This window comes from Helianthus annuus, chromosome 4, assembly GCF_002127325.2.
Source record: "Helianthus annuus cultivar XRQ/B chromosome 4, HanXRQr2.0-SUNRISE, whole genome shotgun sequence".
In the NCBI taxonomy this organism is placed as follows: Eukaryota; Viridiplantae; Streptophyta; class Magnoliopsida; order Asterales; family Asteraceae; genus Helianthus; species Helianthus annuus.
In genome coordinates, this window is record NC_035436.2 from 80,204,540 (window position 1) to 80,223,992 (window position 19,453).

The window sequence follows — 19,453 nt, forward strand, 5'->3', positions numbered from 1 at the left end:
ATTTATTTTTCGGTCATTTTCTCCTCAGTTACTTTCATGGCATCAAAATATTCACAAAACTAGATCTAAATTTTCTAGTTATGATTATATACAAAAACAATAAAATGAGGACAAAACATGGAGCCATGGAGTCTAAGGTGAAACGCTATAGGTCAACTGTTTCTACTCTTAATTTCACTTTTCATGGATACGATAACCTTATTCAAGATGTCTAAAATAATAAAACAAGTACTAAGTAGAAATATGAGCTTTGTGTATTGTTACCTGAATGGATGAAGGAAAAACCAAATCATGGATATGAAGATTCAAATCATGGATATGAAGATCTTGCAACAACTCGTGCTGATAACATGTTGTAAAACAACGGTCTATTAGCAATCCATATACAACTATACTAAACATTAGAGAACAAGACTATAGAGAATAAGTGAATAGGAATTCTTGTCCATTAAGATATATACACCATATACAAATACCAGTATATAAACACACACATTAATACAAAGGAGTTATGTATGTAGAGAGTCACCGTTGTTATAAGACATTCATAACACAATTGAGGTTTTGTTAGTTTAGAGTTATTTTATATTGAGTGACGGATTGCTTGTAAATAAGAGATCAAGATAAAGATATTCGAAGGAAAGGTGTTTCGTTGATGTCATTACACATGTAATTAACATTGTCTTATTATGATGTTGGGGATATGATTGTTCAAAGCTAAAAAGATTTTGAAGACTACACGTCTACACGTGGTTTCTAGCGAAGTGGTTTCTGATATTTGTCGTCAAAGTTGAATTTTATACTTTTTAGTGTCACCTCTATTTTTTTATTAATTATATTTGAATTATATTTTTATACAATAGTTGTCGGCGTGATGGTGAGTAGTATACAAACTTCTAGAAAGAGCAAAGGAATATGGAAGGAACCCATGCATGTTCAATCTGTTAAAACTCAAAAGTCACACTCAATCCAAAATATATAAATAAAATAATATATTTTTCCTCCCTTATATAAACCTTTAGTGACATTCCGTTTATTGTCACACACACTTTCAAACAAACAGAAATACATAATTCTTTCTTTACCACTAAAACTTTGCTTATCTACAATGCAACATCTTCACGAAGAATCAATTGAAGATTCTGATATTCCAGATAGCACAGTAGTTGAATCCTTCTGGCTATCAAAAGATGCCGAGTTCGACTGGTTCGATCAAAACGCTTTCTTAGAACGGAAGGAATCAACCAAAGGAAGCTTCAACTCGACTGTACACTCGAATTCGAGCTCACAGCGGTATTCGGAGACCTTGAAACCAAAAGCTCACATAATTGGTTTGCCTAAAACACACAAGACGACTTACGTTGATATAAAGTGCAGGCAGTATAAACCGCTAAACGTACGGCTGTTTCCAAAGCAGTTATATTCCGTTGGTAAGGCTCCGCCGACCGAACCGTCTTCTCCGAATGTTTCGTGTATTGGTAGAGTTAGATCCAAGAGATGTAGGAAGTCAGCGGAACAACCGGTCGTATCTGGAAGTCAACGATCACAGAAAGCCGGTCTGAGGTCTCGTATAATGTCGTTGTTCCGTTCGAAAGGTCACCGAGAAAAAGACAGTGAATCACCGTCGGAGAAGGTAAAAAAACCGGGAGAAAGATCTGGTTCGAGGAGGAAATGCGTGAGTGTAAAACCGGTAAACAGTGAACCGGGAACGCCTTCTGAACCGCCAGCTTTGGGAGGAATGATCCGGTTCACGTCACGGAGATCGGATTATTTGGTCGCATCGGAGAATGATGACATGGCAGGATGTCATTCGTTGGATTTGGAAATGCGTGTTTAGGTTTGGGGTTGGGCCCACCGGGTAAGTTTGTTTAGCTGACGTGGCATGTTGAAATCTTGATTCTGTGTGCTGGAAAATATTAAAAAGTATATGGTAGGTGGCGGTTTTTGTAATTGTATGTATGATTCTTAAACACAAGAGTAGTGTTTCTACGATGACATGTTTTGAATGCACATAAAGTAGTAATATGATTTGGACTTAGTAATATTATCTTCTCTAGAAAAATGATGTTAAAATAAAACTTTATGGTGTTTTAGAGTTTTCATATAATCAAAAACCATGTGAACTTGAGTAGAAAAACCATATAAAGACATAAAAGCATGCTCCTTTGATTTTTTTATAAGGATTTATATGTGATAACTTTGTCATGAGTCAATTTAATATTAACATGTATATTATGCAAACTAGCTGGTCGTAGGCACCCGTCCATTAGGCGGGGATACCATTAAAATTCGCTATATACCGCATACCATCACAACTGAGACGAATAAATTTGTAAAATTAAACAAAATGATATCTAAATGTGTTAATATTAGAGTAAATTACAAGTTTTGTTATTTATGTTTACATCAAATTGCAGGCTCTGTTCTTTAGCGCAAAAGTTGTCAGGTTTTGTACTTAATGTTCCAAAATCTTGCAAGTTATGTCATTTAGGCCAAATCCAGTTAGATTTTTTAGTTAAAGATGGTCATGTGCAAGGCACATGAGAGTATTCTTGTCATTTTATATTCACAGGGAATATTGAGTTAATAAATTATAACAAGGGATTTTTGTGTAAAATATAAAAAATAAAAACCTTTAATCTCTCTATCTCTAAACTCATCTATCTCTATGTTCTCTCCCTATCTCCTCTCTCAAGAACTGTCCTCCTCAAATGCATAAACAAATACAAATTAGATTAAAATCAATATCACAACAGAAATCCGGAATCGATTTAAAGATGTCTATAATCAATGCTGAATCAATTTCTTCTGTGATTTTAGAATAACAATGAGAGGTACATAAACATACAGAATGGGAGAAATATGTGGAGAGAAATCTTCCACATTTACAACAATAGGAGTTACATAATAATTACATTTGAATGAATAATATTGACTAGGGGGATTTTAGGCTGAGACTTTGTGATGGATTGATACCCCCCGTCAATGCAAGGATGGAGGTGGTCCGACACGAAGCATTGAACGAAACTTGTCGAACAACGGTTGTGGGAGACTTTTTGTGAAAATATCCGCAACTTGTTGATCGGTGGAGATGAATTTAGTGTCGAGCCGACCGGAAGTAGCCAATTCACGAACAAAGTGATAATCGAAATCAATGTGTTTTGCTCGTTTGTGTGAGATTCGATTTTGGCTAGGGAACAAAGCACTCTGATTATCGCATAGTAAGGTTGGGCGAGTTTGAGGCAAGGCATGAATCTCACGTAGTAGATTTGTCAACCAAATTATTTCTGCAGCAGTGTTAGCCATTGTCCTGTATTCGGATTCACAGCTTGAGCGAGAAACGGTGGGTTGTTTCTTTGCACCCCAAGAGACAAAGTTTGCTCCCAAGTAAATGCAGTAGCCATAGGTGGATCTTCTAGTGTCTAGACATCGTGCCCAATCTGCATCAGAAAAACCTAGCAAAACAGTGTTAGGTGGTCGATCAAAAGTTAAACCATGAGATAATGTGCCTTTGACATATCGAAGAATTCTTTTGACTAATTGAAAGTGAGTAGTGGTGGGTTGTTGAAAAAATTGACTAGCTTGATTAACGACGTATGAGAGGTCGGGACGAGTGATTGTGAGATATTGGAGTGCGCCTACGAGAGATCGGGACGAGTGATTATGTTTTTAATCATGACCTAGCAAGATCATATGATGATCAACATCATTTTCACAAACAATCAACAATCATCAAGCATAACAACTCATATTCATCAAGATTTCTTCATATTTTAAGCTTATGTTCAAGTTTACTTCTTGTGATTCTTAGTGTTCTTCAAGATTATGATTATGATTCTTCCTTTAACCACTTAAAATGGAAGTAAAATAGCAAGATCAAGGTTCTTACCACTAGCACAAGGCTAGGGATGATCAAGTGAAGAAATCAAGTGGATAAATGCAAATAAGAGAGGTCCTTGAACTTCCAAAAGCTCCTAGCTCCTTTATGTGATCTCTAACACCTTTGTATGAGCTTGGATTGTATGAGAATGGATGAATGATGGTGGATGTGTGGGTGCTTGGGGTCAGCCGAGAATAAGGAGGAGAAGAGGAGAGAGTTTGTGTGTGTTAGCGTGTGTGAAAATGGATGTTATGATCATAAGGGTTATACTTATAACCAAGTTTAGGTGTCTTCCAAAGGATATTATGTTCTTAAGGTGCCAACATAATCCAATTAAATATTAAAACAAATGAACATTGTGGGGCCCTTGTTGGGCCGTAGACATGGGGAGGGGGTAGTAGCATAGGTTTGAATTAAGTTTGTTGCATTATGGTAAAATTGTAAGTATTAGTTAGTTATATTAGTTACTAGATATTTATGACATGTTATGATGTTCGGGGATCATAACTAGCTTGGTAATGTAAAAACAGTGCTTCTAGTGAAAATTTGGTGTTTCGGGTAGTGTCCGGTTGTTCGGTTGGTTACCGGTTTGTTAAGGTGCTAAACTATGCAGTTTAGTCTGCTTTATGTATCCTTTTGTGACACTTTTGATTCCCGACACTTAGGAAAGCATTAAGGACCATTTAACCATATTTCTGCATATAATTAGATTGTTAAAATGCTGATTTTTGTTGAATTTTGCTGAATTCAGCACTTTTTGTGAGTTTTTGGCACTTTCCGGCACTTAAACTATCTCTAGGAAGGCAGTTTTGTGATGCTTACTTTCCTACACACTATACTAGTGTCATACTTGGTTTCTGGCTCATTCTGTATCTCTACACAATATCTGTCTATATATGGAGTTCTGTCAGCATTTTCCTGATTTATCTGATTAACTGTGCTAACTATGTTTCGTGCATCATTTGAGTCAAATAAGCTTTCATGCAATAATGATATGACATTTGGCAATATGCGATGCACATGTATGTATAATGCAGTAATCAGAAAGCAGATAAATTTGCAATTCAGCACAGTCATTAAGCACTAATCATGGTTAATTAATCGTATGGATACCTGAATTTTTGACTGTTTTCACATTCTCCCCCTGTTAAGAAAATTTCGTCCCAAAATTTTAAGCCTTACTATTAGCTGCAGGGGAGTTAGGGAATAAATGCGGGTATTTGGCTTTCATGCGGTCCTCACGCTCCCAAGTAAACTCTGGACCGTGACGCGCGTTCCATCTAACCTTAACAAGCTTAAAACTACTCCTCCGAGTTTTGTTGACCTTCCAATCAGTAACCTCAACGGGTTCTTCGGTAAAGTGGAGTGTGTCATCAATGTGAACTTCGTCAGCAGGAATGACCACTGTCTCTTGTGTTGGACTCTTCTTCAGGTTAGATACATGGAATGTATCATGAACACCATTAAGTTCTGAAGGTAGTTCCAACTTATATGCTACAGGACCAATCCTCTCCAGGATTTTGAATGGTCCAATGAATCATGGGTTTAACTTTCCACGCCTCCCAAAGTGTGCCACACCTTTCCAAGGTGAGACTTTCAACAGAACCATATCTCCCACTTCGAACTCCAAAGGTTTCCTTCTTTGGTCCGCATAGCTCTTTTGTCGGTCACGAGCCGCCTTAATGCGCTCTCGGATCTGTACGATCTTATCTGTCGTCTCTTGAACCAATTCGGGACCAACCAGTTGTCTATCACCTGCATCTGCCCAACATTATGGTGATCGACACTTTCGTCCGTAGAGAGCTTCGAACGGTGCAGCTTGAATGCTTGTATGGTAGCTGTTGTTATAGGAGAACTCAACCAAAGGCAGGTGAGTGTCCCAACTGCCACCCAAGTCCATTACACAAGCTCTTAACATATCTTCAAGCGTCTGAATCATTCTCTCATTTTGACCGTCCGTCTGTGGATGAAATGCGGTGCTCAGATTCAACTGTGAACCAAACGCTTCTTGGAAAGATTGTGAAATCCTTGACACAAATCTCCCATCTCTATCAGATATAATCGAGATAGGCACTCCATGACGTGGAACTATCTCCCTCAGATATAGCTCAGCTAGCTTACCTGTATTATCCTTCTCTCTGATTGGCAAAAAGTGCGCGGATTTTATCAGACGGTCTACGATTACCCAAATCGTATCATGACATGTGGGTGTCTTGGGTAACTTGGTTATGAAGTCCATTGAAATATGATCCCATTTCCATATGGGTATCTCAGGTTGCTGCAGAAGACCTGATGGCTTCTGATACTCGGCCTTCACTTTGGTACAAGTTAAACATTTTCCAACGTAAGTTGCAACATCGCCCTTCAGTCTCGGCCACCATTAGAAATCCTTCAAATCTTGGTACATCTTATCTGATCCTGGGTGGATCGAATACCTTGATTTATGAGCTTCATCGAAAATCACATCTCTAAGACCACCAAAAAGGGGAACCCAAATTCGTCCCATGAAACACAAGGTTCCTTCCTTGTTGGGTACCAACTTTTTCTCCATCCCACGGAGATATTCATCCTTAAGATTCTCTTTCTTAAGGGCTTCTCTTTGCGCAGCATGAAGGCGCAACGAGAGGTCTATCTGTATAATCATCTCCAAATCCCTAACCCTTATGGGCTTAATCCTCTCTTTCCGACTTAAGGCATCTGCCACCACATTCGCCTTTCCTGGGTTATATTTAATCTCGCAATCATAATCGTTTAACAGCTCAACCCATCGTCGTTGTCTCATATTAAGCTCTTTCTGATTATGTATGTGCTGTAGACTCTTGTGATCTGTAAAGATCGTGCATCGGATGCCATAAAGGTAATGCCGCCAAATCTTCAAAGCAAACACCACTGCGCCTAATTCCAAATCATGTGTGGTGTAATTCTTCTCATGAACCTTCAACTGGCGCGAAGCATAAGCAATGACCTTCTGTCGCTGCATCAGCACGCAGCCCAATCCCTGACGCGAGGCGTCGCATTATACCACGAAGTCATCGGTGCCTTCGGGTAGGGATAAAATAGGTGCATCACAAAGCTTGTTCTTGAGTAGCTGAAAACCTTCTTCTTGTTTATCTCCCCATTCATACTTCTTGTCCTTTTGAGTAAGGGAGGTCAACGGTTGAGCGATTTTAGAAAAATCCTTGATGAATCGGCGATAGCACCTGCTAAACCCAAAAACTAACGGATCTCGGTTGGCGTCTTCGGAGTTTCCCAATTCTTGATCGCCTCGATCTTGGTGGGATCCACATGGATTCCATCTTCATTCACTACATGACCAAGGAATTGTACCTCATGCAACCAGAACTCACACTTCGAGAACTTAGCATATAGTTTCTCCTTCTTAAGCAACTCTAAAATGGCTCTAAGGTGTTGCTCATGTTCTTCCTTCGTCCACAAATAAATCAAAATATCATCGATAAATACAATCACAAATTTATTGAGATATGGCTTGCAAACTCGGTTCATCAAGTCCATAAACACTGCCGGTGCATTCGTCAACCCAAACGGCATCACTAGAAACTCATAATGTCTATAACGAGTTCTAAAGGCAGTCTTCGGTATACTCTCTTCCTGAATCCGCAGCTGGTGATAACCTGATCGAAGGTCGATCTTAGAGTACTAACTCGAACCCTGAAGTTGGTCGAAGAGATCATCAATCCTTGGCAAAGGATACTGATTCTTAATGGTTAACTTGTTCAGCTCTCGGTAGTCAATGCACATGTGAAAAGTACCGTCCTTCTTCTTGACAAAAAGAACTGGAGCTCCCCAAGGCGAGAAGCTTGGTCTAATTAATCCCTTGTCTAAAAGCTCTTGAAGCTGTGTCGACAATTCTTGCATTTCTGATGGCACAAGTCGATAAGGTGCCTTGGTCACAGGCGCGGCGCCTGGAACCAAGTCAATATGGAATTCGACTTGTCATTGCGGCGACAATCCTGGCAAGTCTTCGGGGAAGACTTCAAGATATTCTCTTACCACGGGGATATCTTCCAGCTTCGGCTCTTTGGCTTCTTTATCAACAATGTGAGCCAAAAAGGCAACACATCCTTTCTGCATAAACTTTCGGGCCTTCAAACAGTTGATAATCCTTAGAGGCGTATCATGCTTCTCTCCATGCACTACAGTCATCTCTCCATTTGCCAATAGAATGCGGATAACCTTCTTATGGCATACGATCTCAGCTCGGTTGCTCGACAACCAATCCATTCCAACTACCACGTCAAAGCTTGCCAACTCGACTGGCAGAAGATCAAGTGTAAACTCACGCTCTCCAAGTTCTATCACACAACCTCTAATCACTTCATTTGCCTCTACTAGCTTTCCATTAGGTAGTTCTATTGAGTACGAAATATCTAACTTACTGGCAACTAACCCAAGTATATCCTTAAATTCTAAGGACACGAAGCTATAATCAGCACCAGTATCAAATATCACAGATGCAAAGTGTTGGTTGATAGGGAACGTACCAGTGACTATGTGCGGATCCTGACGAGCTTTCCTAGCTCCAATTTTGAAGACTCTTCCTTGGGCTTGGTTGTTCTTTAGGCAATCCCGCTTGAAATGTCCAACATCTCCACATCCAAAACAACCTTGTTTGTTTCCAGTACCGCCTTGATTATTGTTGGCTCCACGGTTTCCACTACCAACTTGATTTCCAGAACCATCACGATTTCCATTACCGCCATTTCCTCCTTGATTGCGGTTTCCATAACCGTTTCCACCACGGTTTCCACTGCCATTTCCATTACTACTACCTCTCTGACCACCATTTCCACGACCAGTACCAGCCCAACACGTCTCCTTCGAATGACCATTCTTTCCACAGGATTCACATTTCCTAACCCTGCACTGGCCGGCATGATGGAACTGGCATACATCACACTTGGGCAAGGTGCCCATGTATCCCTTTCCCTTGTTCTCTGAACTTGTAACACCAGTCCTGACCTCGGCTGGTGGGTTCGCTTCTCTCTTCTTGTTACCACTGTTGTTGTTCCCTTAGGTACCATTCTTGAAGTTCGAGAACTTCCTCTTGTTCTCTCCTGACGACTCAACATGAGTCTCCTTCTTCTTTCCCTCAGAAACCGAAAACTTGTTCAATCTAATCGCTTCTTCAGTCAATGCCACGCTCAAATCAATGGCCTCAGTGATTGTGGGAGGCTTCGAAGTAGTCACCATGCTCATAATTTGGGGCGCCAATCCCCAGATGAAACATTCAACTCGCTTGAATTCCGGTTCTACCATGTAAGGGACAATGCGAGACAAATCATGGAACCTCTGCACGTACTCAGCGATCTTCGGTCCATCCATCTTCAGATTCCAGAACTCGGTTTCCAACTTCTAAATCTCAGCTCTCGAGCGGTACTTCTTGTGCATCAGTTCTTTCATCTCATCCCAAGTCATAGCATACGCTGCTTCCTCACCTAGGGTCTGAACCTGAAGGTTCCACCATGATAGAGCTCCGTCTAAGAATAGTCCAGAAATGTAGGTGACCTGGTGCTCTGGTGCGTACTTGCTCATTCGCAGCACAAAATCAGTCTTCTCAGCCCATCTAACGAAAGCTACAGCACCTCCAGTGCTGTCAAAGTTCAGAGGCTTGCAGTCTAGGAACTGCTTGTAAGTACAACCTGTACAAGCAACATCATTCACGGAAAGCATTAGCAAACGTACATGGAATGTCCAAACGTATCGTAATGTGTGTTTAGTGACTTAAACATTACCGTGAGGTGGGTTATTTCCTGAGGTACCTCCGCTGTGTTCAGAGTGTAAGGCCTCATGTTGTGCGATTGCTTGTGAAATCCGTTCTTGCAGTTCTGCCTCTGTTGTGGGCAACTGATTGTTCCTTTGAGGAGGCATCTTCTATAAAGAAGATTATCTAGGTCAGGTCTTAATAAAGATTTAAGCACATAAGCATCTATTATACGAATTGTTTAGGTCAGGTCGTATTCGTATGATAAATATATAGTATGTATATAATAGAATTTACCATAACAAGTAAGCATGTAATCATCACAATCATAGCATAAACAAGTAATTTAACAGCGTATTTAATGAGAACATTACAATTGAGCTTTCATTAATCATCCACCACAAATATTGTTACATGTTTTACAAGTGTATCATATCAAAAGGGAACACAGGGTCACACTACCCTTGTCCAAAATGTTTATCAGTCTACAAAAGTCATACAGTCAAAAGGTGATCTCCAAAAGGCTTCACTAGCTCAGCTCAATAGTGGTGCTCTCATCAAAAGTAGCTACCTACATAAAACCAAAAACCGGCTATGCTGATGGTGGGGGAGGAGGAGGTGGAGGAACAAAAAGCAAGCTGGGCACATGCGCAAGCTCCTTCTCAAGCTGACAAACATGACGTAGCAGATAACTGATCTGCTGCTCAACGGTAAGAAATCGAGTATCAAACTCGGGAAATGGAGTAAGCGGTGCAGGAGGATGCGAAAACGGGGACTGTGATGAACGAGGGGGAACAAAAGAAGGCTGACAAGGACATGGCAAATGTCGCGGTGTCATCTCAAGCTCTAAAATCCTTCGACTCATGATCTCAAACTGAAGCTGCAAGGATAGGAGTAACTCATCCCGTGTATAACCAGTAAAGTGTGAGGGATGGTAGGGATCAGAAATCGGCATGGTGTAAGGTGGGAACCATCTAAGTGGCTCATCAAGTGGTGAAGATGTAAAATGAGCAGAAGGTGCAGACTGAGGTACGTGGGGAAATGCTGCTGAAACGTAAGGGTCATGGCTAGGCTGCTGGATAGAAGTGCCCTCCCCTAGACGGGGTGCGGGTATATCCTGCAAGAAAACAATAGGCAGGTCGACATGGTGTACATCAGACTCTGCTGGGTGACAAGGAGCAATATCAACAGGTGCAGGTGCAAGTGGGGGAGTGACTGGCTCAATAATAGGTGGGTCAGCGGGTGCAGGAACTGGATCTGGTATGAGAGGTGCAATGTCAGGTATGCCAAACGGAATAGGGTCATGATCAGGTAAAGGCTCAGGAGCAGGTATCGGCTCAGGATCAGCGGGTACATCAATAGGCTGATCATCAGGAACAAAATCAGGCTCAAGTCCAGTCAAAGTCATGGCTGTGTCATCGTCAAAATTAGTGGCGTAACGTTGCAAACCAACTGCCTGTAAGGCGGAAGATGACACAGACTTAAAGGAATCGGGGACAGAATATAAACTAGAATCAGAAGAAATCTCAATAACAGGAATCCCCAGAAGTGGAACATCAACAACGTCCTCATCGAGCTCTCCATCGCCATGGGCATCATCGGGAGGACCATCAACAAACAGATCAAAATCATCGTCAAAGAGATCGTCAAAGGGCCAATCCTCAGGAGGAATGACCATGAGAGGAACGGGAGCGAGGATCGATGCCATGACATGCTTACCATCGGGGTGACCGATGATAAGATGATCGTGAACTGGAATGGGAATAACAAAAGGATCCTCGTCTTGGATACCATCAGCAATCGGTAAATCATCTCAAAAATCGGGCAGCGCAAATGGCTGGAAATCGTCGTCGTCGTCGGACATCATCTCTGGTCACTCTCGGTATCAGAAGTAAAGAACTCTGGCTTGCTCGCACCCGAGCCAGTAGTCACGGGGTCATCGGTATCGGACAATCCACTCTCGGATGATGACATGGTGTCTGTAACAAAACAATCACAACATATGCACATATATCAACTACTAACATTAAACATGCAATCAATGACAATGCAAACATGTATCCTTTCTGGTCTCCCAGACTAACCACATAGTCTTCCAAACTAACCCACACAGTCACCCAGACTGAACTACCTAGTCTCTCAGACTAAACCACCTAGTCTCCCAGACTAAACCTCCCAGTCACTCAGACTAAATCACACACTCAGACTGAACCATAAACATAAACCTTGAAATGTGTTTCGTGTCTTTTTGTTTGTAAAAATGTTTGTTTTCCTGGATCTGGGTGTTTCGTGTAAGCAATGAAAACATGTTGTGAAAATATTTTCGTGAGAGCCCTAATGATTGTAGTCTAGACTCGAGAAGGAATCCTAGTTCGCTACAATCGAAGCTCTGATACCAAGCTGTCACACCCTGACTTTTTGCGGAAGTGTGATTTGGTGTGACTTTCTTAATATCATTGCATCCAATCATAACAACCACTAAATGATAAAACTAACGATGGTCATCCATTAAATAAATTTTAAAAACATAACGACAACATTGATTTAAAACGTAGAATTCTAATTCGAGTACAAACCATCCAACTTGTTTAAGAGTTCACAAAGACTCGACAAAAGATATTAAATAAAACCAGGATTTGGAAAACGTGTCCCGTCCAGGATAAGACACGCTGACCAAACCCTAAGATCATGGATGACATCTTTTATTCTTAAACCACGCTTGGAGGTTCCGAACGCCCGCCAGATCCACATCTAATTCCCTGAAATACATGTAGTTTGAAAACATCAACAAAAGTTGAGCGAGTTCATGTGTTTGTTTGTGTGTACGAATAACCTTTGTAATCATTGAAAGTATGTATGTATGTGTGTAAACTCCTAGTATGGAAGCAACAAGGAAAACAGATCACCAATGGTTTGCAAGGCCATTGATATGTGTGAAGTGATGCAGGAAAGCTCAAACCTGGCAAATTTGTCTCCGGGAATAAGACATAGTCACCTCATGGGCCACCCTGGTCCACATGGGTGTGGGCTCGCTACACCCAAATAGATCTATCACTCATGTCCCCCGGTCCTACAACGAGGATTAATGGCCTTAAGTGTTGTACCCACCACTCACATGATCAAGGAGTAACCTTCCTTAGCTAACCATACCAAATCAAAATGTTTGTAAATAGTTGTAACATGTATTTCACCCCCGAAGTTATAAAACCAAAAACAGTTAGAGAAAAGGGGGTCATGAACTCACAGTCTTGCGTCTTCAATCACCGTAACTCAAGCTTCTTTGGATAAAACACGACTACCTACAACGTACTATGATCTATTAGACGAGCGCGTCATGCCTTGACTTAGTATTAGTGTCTTTGAGTTACGTTTCTTCGTATCTTCGATATTATTCCAAGTTATATAATTATTTGTTAAAATAATTAATATTTTAACTTAAATTATATTTATTAAATTTTGGAATAATTGATAAAACAATATATATTAACTTAATACTTCCCAAGTATTTATACTTGTATATTCTTCCCAAGGATGAGTGTATTTGTATTCGTATTCTTATACTTGTATATTTTTGCCATGTATTGGGGTCGTATTCCGGTGTGTATTTGTACGTACGAGAATACGTATCTTCATGTAATTATTAAGTATCCTTATACTTAATGTTATATTATCCTTTCCGGAATAATATCCTTAATAAAAGTCCATATATATTTCCAAAATATATATTTTAAAAATATTACTTAGAAAAATTGTTTATAATTTTTCCCTTGGCAAAAATATTTGTATTTTCATATAAGCTCTAAAAATAATATATTTTCAAGTCTAACTTGGAAAATATATATAAACTCATTTTCCTCCAAAAAAGATATATTTCATATTTATTTGAGAAAATATATCTTTCACCTCAAAAATATTGTATTTCATGTTTGTGTAACAAAATATATATTTCTTAAAAATAATATATATCTTCTAAAAATTTCAAGAAAAATATATAGTCATACTTGCCAAAAATAATATATTTTTCCCTTGTAGAAAATATGACATATTCTTGTAGTCATTTGTAAAACTCATATTTTTATTTCCTTGGTGTTCAAAATATTATTTTCCAAAATATACTTGTGAAATAAATTCCGGAATATTTTGTAAGTCTTATTCCATAGTTCGGTTTCACCAATATTTTGTGTAGAATGTGTATATTTATTCCTTGGAATTTTGGTAATATTTTGGATTGTAATTCTTGGTATTTAATGTGTTATATTATTTCATGTCCTAAAATAATATAACTAATACACCAAAATATACAAATAATCACACACATGGTGTCATCTAAATATATATTTCCTAAATACATATTTAGTCACTTTTATTTATAAAAATCAACCTCCAATAATTATAATTTTTGTAACAAAATTTATGGTAAAGTTTTTGTAAAAATTTATGGTTTAAAATACACTTGTAAATATTTGTTTAGAAATATTTTTCTAAATGTTTACATTTTTACAAAATTTTGCCATAGTTTCCCATAAAAATGGAGGTTTCCATGCTTTCAAGCATATCATTTTCTTTTGTAAAAATCAACACAATCAACCCACAATCAATAATAAACAACCTTTACTTACCAACTTTCCCAAAAACAAGTATAATCTACTACTTCATGAACTTGAATATTTGTAAAAATTTGTAGAGACTTACTAGTGTTCTTATTAAGCCTTGTTATCCTTTAAAGTGTGAGTGATTCTTTAAAAACCTCATTTTTGAAAAAGATAGATCTTCACAACTTATGATCACAATTTTTAAAAATGTTTCTTTATGAAATTTTCTTGTTACACAAGTGTTTCTACACTTGTTTATTCACCAAAAATAAGGTTTGTTTATGTAAGAACCGAGATTAAACAAAACTTATATTTTTAACTTGGTTTCTTTAGAAAGCATCCATAAAATTTCTAGATCTACAAGTATCACAACTTACTTTGAACATTACTTTTCAAGAAATCAATGTATTCTTTCAAGTTCATGCTTCTCATGAGGATGATCCATTAACTTTCATCAAGTTCATCCTCTCATCTTGCTAGATTATGTTTTTAATCATGACCTAGCAAGATCATATGATGATCAACATCATTTTCACAAACAATCAACAATCATCAAGCATAACAACTCATATTCATCAAGATTTCTTCATATTTTAAGCTTATGTTCAAGTTTACTTCTTGTGATTCTTAGTGTTCTTCAAGATTATGATGATGATTCTTCCTTTAACCACTTAAAATGGAAGTAAAATAGCAAGATCAAGGTTCTTACCACTAGCACAAGGCTAGGGATGATCAAGTGAAGAAAACAAGTGGATAAAAGCAAATAAGAGAGGTCCTTGAACTTCCGAAAGCTCCTAGCTCCTTTATGTGATCTCTAACACCTTTGTATGAGCTTGGATTGTATGAGAATGGATGAATGATGGTGGATGTGTGGGTGCTTGGGGTCAGCCGAGAACAAGGAGGAGAAGAGGAGAGAGTTTGTGTGTGTTAGTGTGTGTGAAAATGGATGTTATGATCATAAGGGTTATACTTATAACCAAGTTTAGGTGTTTTCCAAAGGATATTATGTTCTTAAGGTGCCATTTAACCATATTACTGCATATAATTAGATTGTTAAAATGCTGATTTTTGCTGAATTCAGCACTTTATGTGAGTTTTAGGCACTTTCTGGCACTTAAACTATCTCTAGAAAGGCAGTTTTGTGATCCTTACTTTTCTACACACTATACTAGTGTCATACTTGGTTTCTGGCTCATTCTGTGTTTCTACACACTGTCTGTCTATGTACGGAGTTCTGTCAGCATTTTCCTGATTTATCTGCTAACTGTGCTAACTATGTTTCATGTATCATTTGAGTCAAATAAGCTTTCATGCAATAATGATATGACATTTGGCAATATGTGATGCACATGTATGTATAATGCGGTAATCAGAAAGCAAATAAATTTGCAATTCAGCACAGTCATTAAGCACTAATCATAGTTAATTAATCGTACGGATACCTGAATTTTTTACTCTTTTCACAGAAGATGCGAAGCGGAAAGAGCGGCAACAAGAGACTTGTGACTTTGAGTGAGAACATAAAAGCCATTTTCACACGTGCCTTTAGCTAGAACTTCCGCTGTTTTTCGGTCCCGAATTTGAAAATAATTGTTAGAAAACAATACATCAACGGGAGAATCATTAGTTAATCTACTAATGGACAGTCGATTTTTTGTGAGGTTAGGCACGACTAAAACATTTTGGAAAGGAAGATTGTTTTCAATATGAGTGTTACCAATATGGGTAATGGGTAAAGATTCCCCGTTCCCAAAAGTAACTCGTGTGTTACCGTTTTAAGGTTTAGAAATAATTAAACCAAAGGTTGTAGGAAGCATGTGAGTGGTAGCACCTGAGTCTACAGTCCAATCCGGAGTATCGGTAGCAACATTGCATTGGGCAAGGAAAGCTTCAGCTAGATTGGCATCAAGAGATGTCGCCTTTTTGGCACAAGAGGCGAGTTGTGGGCAAGTGGTCGCATAGTGACCATCATCACGACACAGTTGGCAATGGGGTGTTCGTTTGGTGTGTGTGGTATCACGACCTCGGCCCCGTGACGTGGTAGGCCGATTGGTAATGTAACACCCCGTGTTACGAAAGTCAAAGTACAAGTCAAAGTCAATGTCAAAGGAAGAAAAGATTGCTAATTGCGATCTGCCACTCCTTGCTTAACTATTGATTGTACGTCAATGACATGTAATCGAATCTTTTTATTTATTCACTTTAGTTGTATTATGTGGAGTATCTATTAATAATCGAGGTTTAATCGATGTTTATCGCTTTATCACTTTATCGCTAATCGCAATCACGAACAAAACCTATGATTCTGTATACTGTTTTACGAGTGTGTGCTATTTATGTGTTACTTGTGCATGATTACTTTATACTTGTGGTGATTAATTGAGACACAATCGCAACTCTATCGCAACTTAATCGCAAATGCTAAACGCAAGTTATTTAGGATGATTGTATGTTAGATATAATATTTGTGTGGTTATTATTAATCTATCGCATCGCTTAATCAACACTCGCATAAACGCATCGCAACGCTCGAAACACGAAACGAAACGCCGAAACTCAACTCGCCGGACCAGTTCGATCGAAATGACTATTCGATGGAATGGTCATCCGAACGGATGACCATCCGATCAGAAGGCCATCCGATCGATGTGCCATCCTATCCCACACTTGTGCCACTTTCCTCTTTTGGCAACCTATAAATACCCTGTCACATCACCAACAGTGATGTGACAGCTCTCTCGTTCGACCAGCACGCTTAAACCCTCTTTTATCTCGATTTCTCGCGATTCTTGTAAGTTTCAAACCCAAATCTTGTACATCTTTGATCTACACTCACTTCTTCATCACTTTCACCTTTGAATCTTAACTTTTAACCATGAAATCAGCGGATTTGAGGTGTTCTAGGGTGATGTCAACATGGAGTTCTTATAGACTTCAAGTTTTGACCTCATTCCACCAAGAATAACTCAGATATGAAGGATTTCCACATGATTAAACATTGTTTTCGCATAGATCTAAACATTTTCAAGGTTAAAAGGATTGAAAGATACTTTTCTAACTTTCTTTCAACTCTTTTACACTCAATGCACTCAAAATTGATAGAATCGGAACTCGTTCAGGCCTTCTACTCATTTCTTAGTAAAGTGTCGGTCTGATATCTGATTTCTATCACAGAGACAACCGATTTCGGGTTGAACATGAACCACCGTCGCGAACTGTAAACTGATCGGACTGCGGTGATTCCCACTTCGGTCAGACGACTTGGACTTGACGAGGTTCCGTTGTTTAATACATTGTCATACCATCTCGATCAAACCGCAAACTTTTCAAAATAATCAAGTTTAAGACGATCAGATCGTTGGGACATATTGCAGTTCGATCGGATTGCCATCCGATCGGATTGTCATCCGATCGAACAACAATCCGATCGGATTGTCATCCGATCGAACAACAATCCGATCGGATTGCATTTGAGCTTCCAACACTTAAAACATTTTTAAACTTTCAAAGGTCTGAGTGTCGAACGGATTGTCGTCCGATCGGATTGCCATCCGATCGAATGACAATCCGATCTGTTGACATTTGGATCTCCAACACTTAACAAATTTCATAATTTTCAAAGATCATCGGTTTCTAACGGATTGCCATCTGATCGGAAGACCATCCGATCGAATGACCATCCTGCTGCGAACTTGTTCTCACTAGAAATGTCTCGCCAATTGGATCTCTATTCGATCGAACGACCGTTCGATCGATCGACCTGAAGGGTAGAGATACTTCTCTGTTTTCAAAATGCTACAACAAAAACTTCAAAGCCATCATACACAAACACATCCTTCCCAAACGAATATCAATCCGACCGAATGGCCATCCGATCAGATGACCATCCGAACGGATTGACATCCGATCGAATGACCATCCGATCGGATTGTCATCCAATTGGATTACCATTCGTCACTTGGTTCTTTTGCACCGTTTAACGCGCCGTTCTTCGCTTATGCTATCGTTAACTGTTCAGGCTAATCCCTCAGCGCTCCCTTCAATCCATGAGAGTGTTTATTTATTAAACAAAATCTGTGAGTATACTCGAACCCTTTTTGCTTTACGCACTTTTGGGTGTTACATACACTTTTGGGTGTTACATACGTTACTTAATCAAATGACAATCGACACACAACGCAACGCTATTTATACGCTGACCGTTTTGCATGCTACGTGTTATTCGATGAATGCTTATATGTTATGTTAACACAGTGATTGTTGCCTGGCACCTTAGCAACGATAGTACTATAGTTTGGACTCAGCACCTGTCGTGGACAGGGGTTGTTAAGGGCTTTACTTCATGTGTCCCAGTGGGGATATGTGTTGTGCATTCTACAACTCGCAGTCACGTCTGTGCATATTTCATTGTCGATAACCTACTAGCTTTCACTTTGCAACATGTTACATGCTGGTTATGCGTAAACGATTTCAAACTCTATTATACTATTAAACTTGTATGCTCACCTTTACACTACGTGTATTGACTTTATTTTAACGTATGTGACAGGTGCTTAGGATGGTTGCTTGTTATTTGCTGGAATCAAGCTAGGATGGAGTCTAGAAAAGAATTAAATAAAATCTGAGTTGTCGGAACATTTGATCTGTCTTTAAGAAAACAATGTCTGTAATAACTGCTTTTATTTGATATATTACGGTATGGGACATAATGATAAATATCCGGTAATTTTAGTTGTTATGGATTTCTCCTGGACAATCCGTTTCGCTTAGTGTCGCGCCCTGATGTTTCCGTCATCGGTTGGGGTGTGACAGATTGGTATCAGAGCCATAACTATAGGAATTAGGCAAGACTCAACCTAGTCTGGGTCGATGTTTAGAAACGACCTAGTCTATAGTCTATGTAACAACAGACCGCCTTGTGCGAACCCGGTAGGGGTTCTGCACGAGCTTATCGCTATTTCTCGATCGACTCGCCATCATGCTATACTATCACACTGCATTTCCTAAGGCGGTCGCACTGCACTATTTTGGAAAATGAATAAGTGATTAGATCGAGATTAGGTGTGAAAACCGCAAACTCTCGATTGGACCGTTGTTCGACCCGCATTTTTACTATAAACAAGAGAGAATTTGTGTTGAATCAGGAGTGAAATCTGTACTTCGACGTAAATATCTCTCAATCTCGTGATTCTATGACACAAACAGCATTGTAGTCGTTAAGCTAGGGGTGATACCCGAATCTTGATGACTCGTTCCGCC

At 39.2% G+C, this 19,453-nt stretch overlaps 1 protein-coding gene across 1 annotated transcript; it reads left to right on the top strand.

The window, feature by feature from the left end:
- The first annotated feature begins 1,054 nt into the window (after positions 1-1,054).
- Positions 1,055-2,036, top strand: LOC110934731. The gene has a single exon (XM_022177565.2). The coding sequence runs from the start codon at positions 1,109-1,111 to the stop codon at positions 1,835-1,837; it is 729 nt and encodes a 242-aa protein (XP_022033257.1). The 5' UTR covers positions 1,055-1,108; the 3' UTR covers positions 1,838-2,036.
- The last annotated feature ends 17,417 nt before the right edge of the window (positions 2,037-19,453 follow it).

Excerpts from the sequence above, each read along its gene's own strand:
- LOC110934731 (XM_022177565.2), top strand. The coding sequence starts at position 1,109 with ATGCAACATCTTCACGAAGAATCAATTGAAGATTCTGATATTCCAGAT.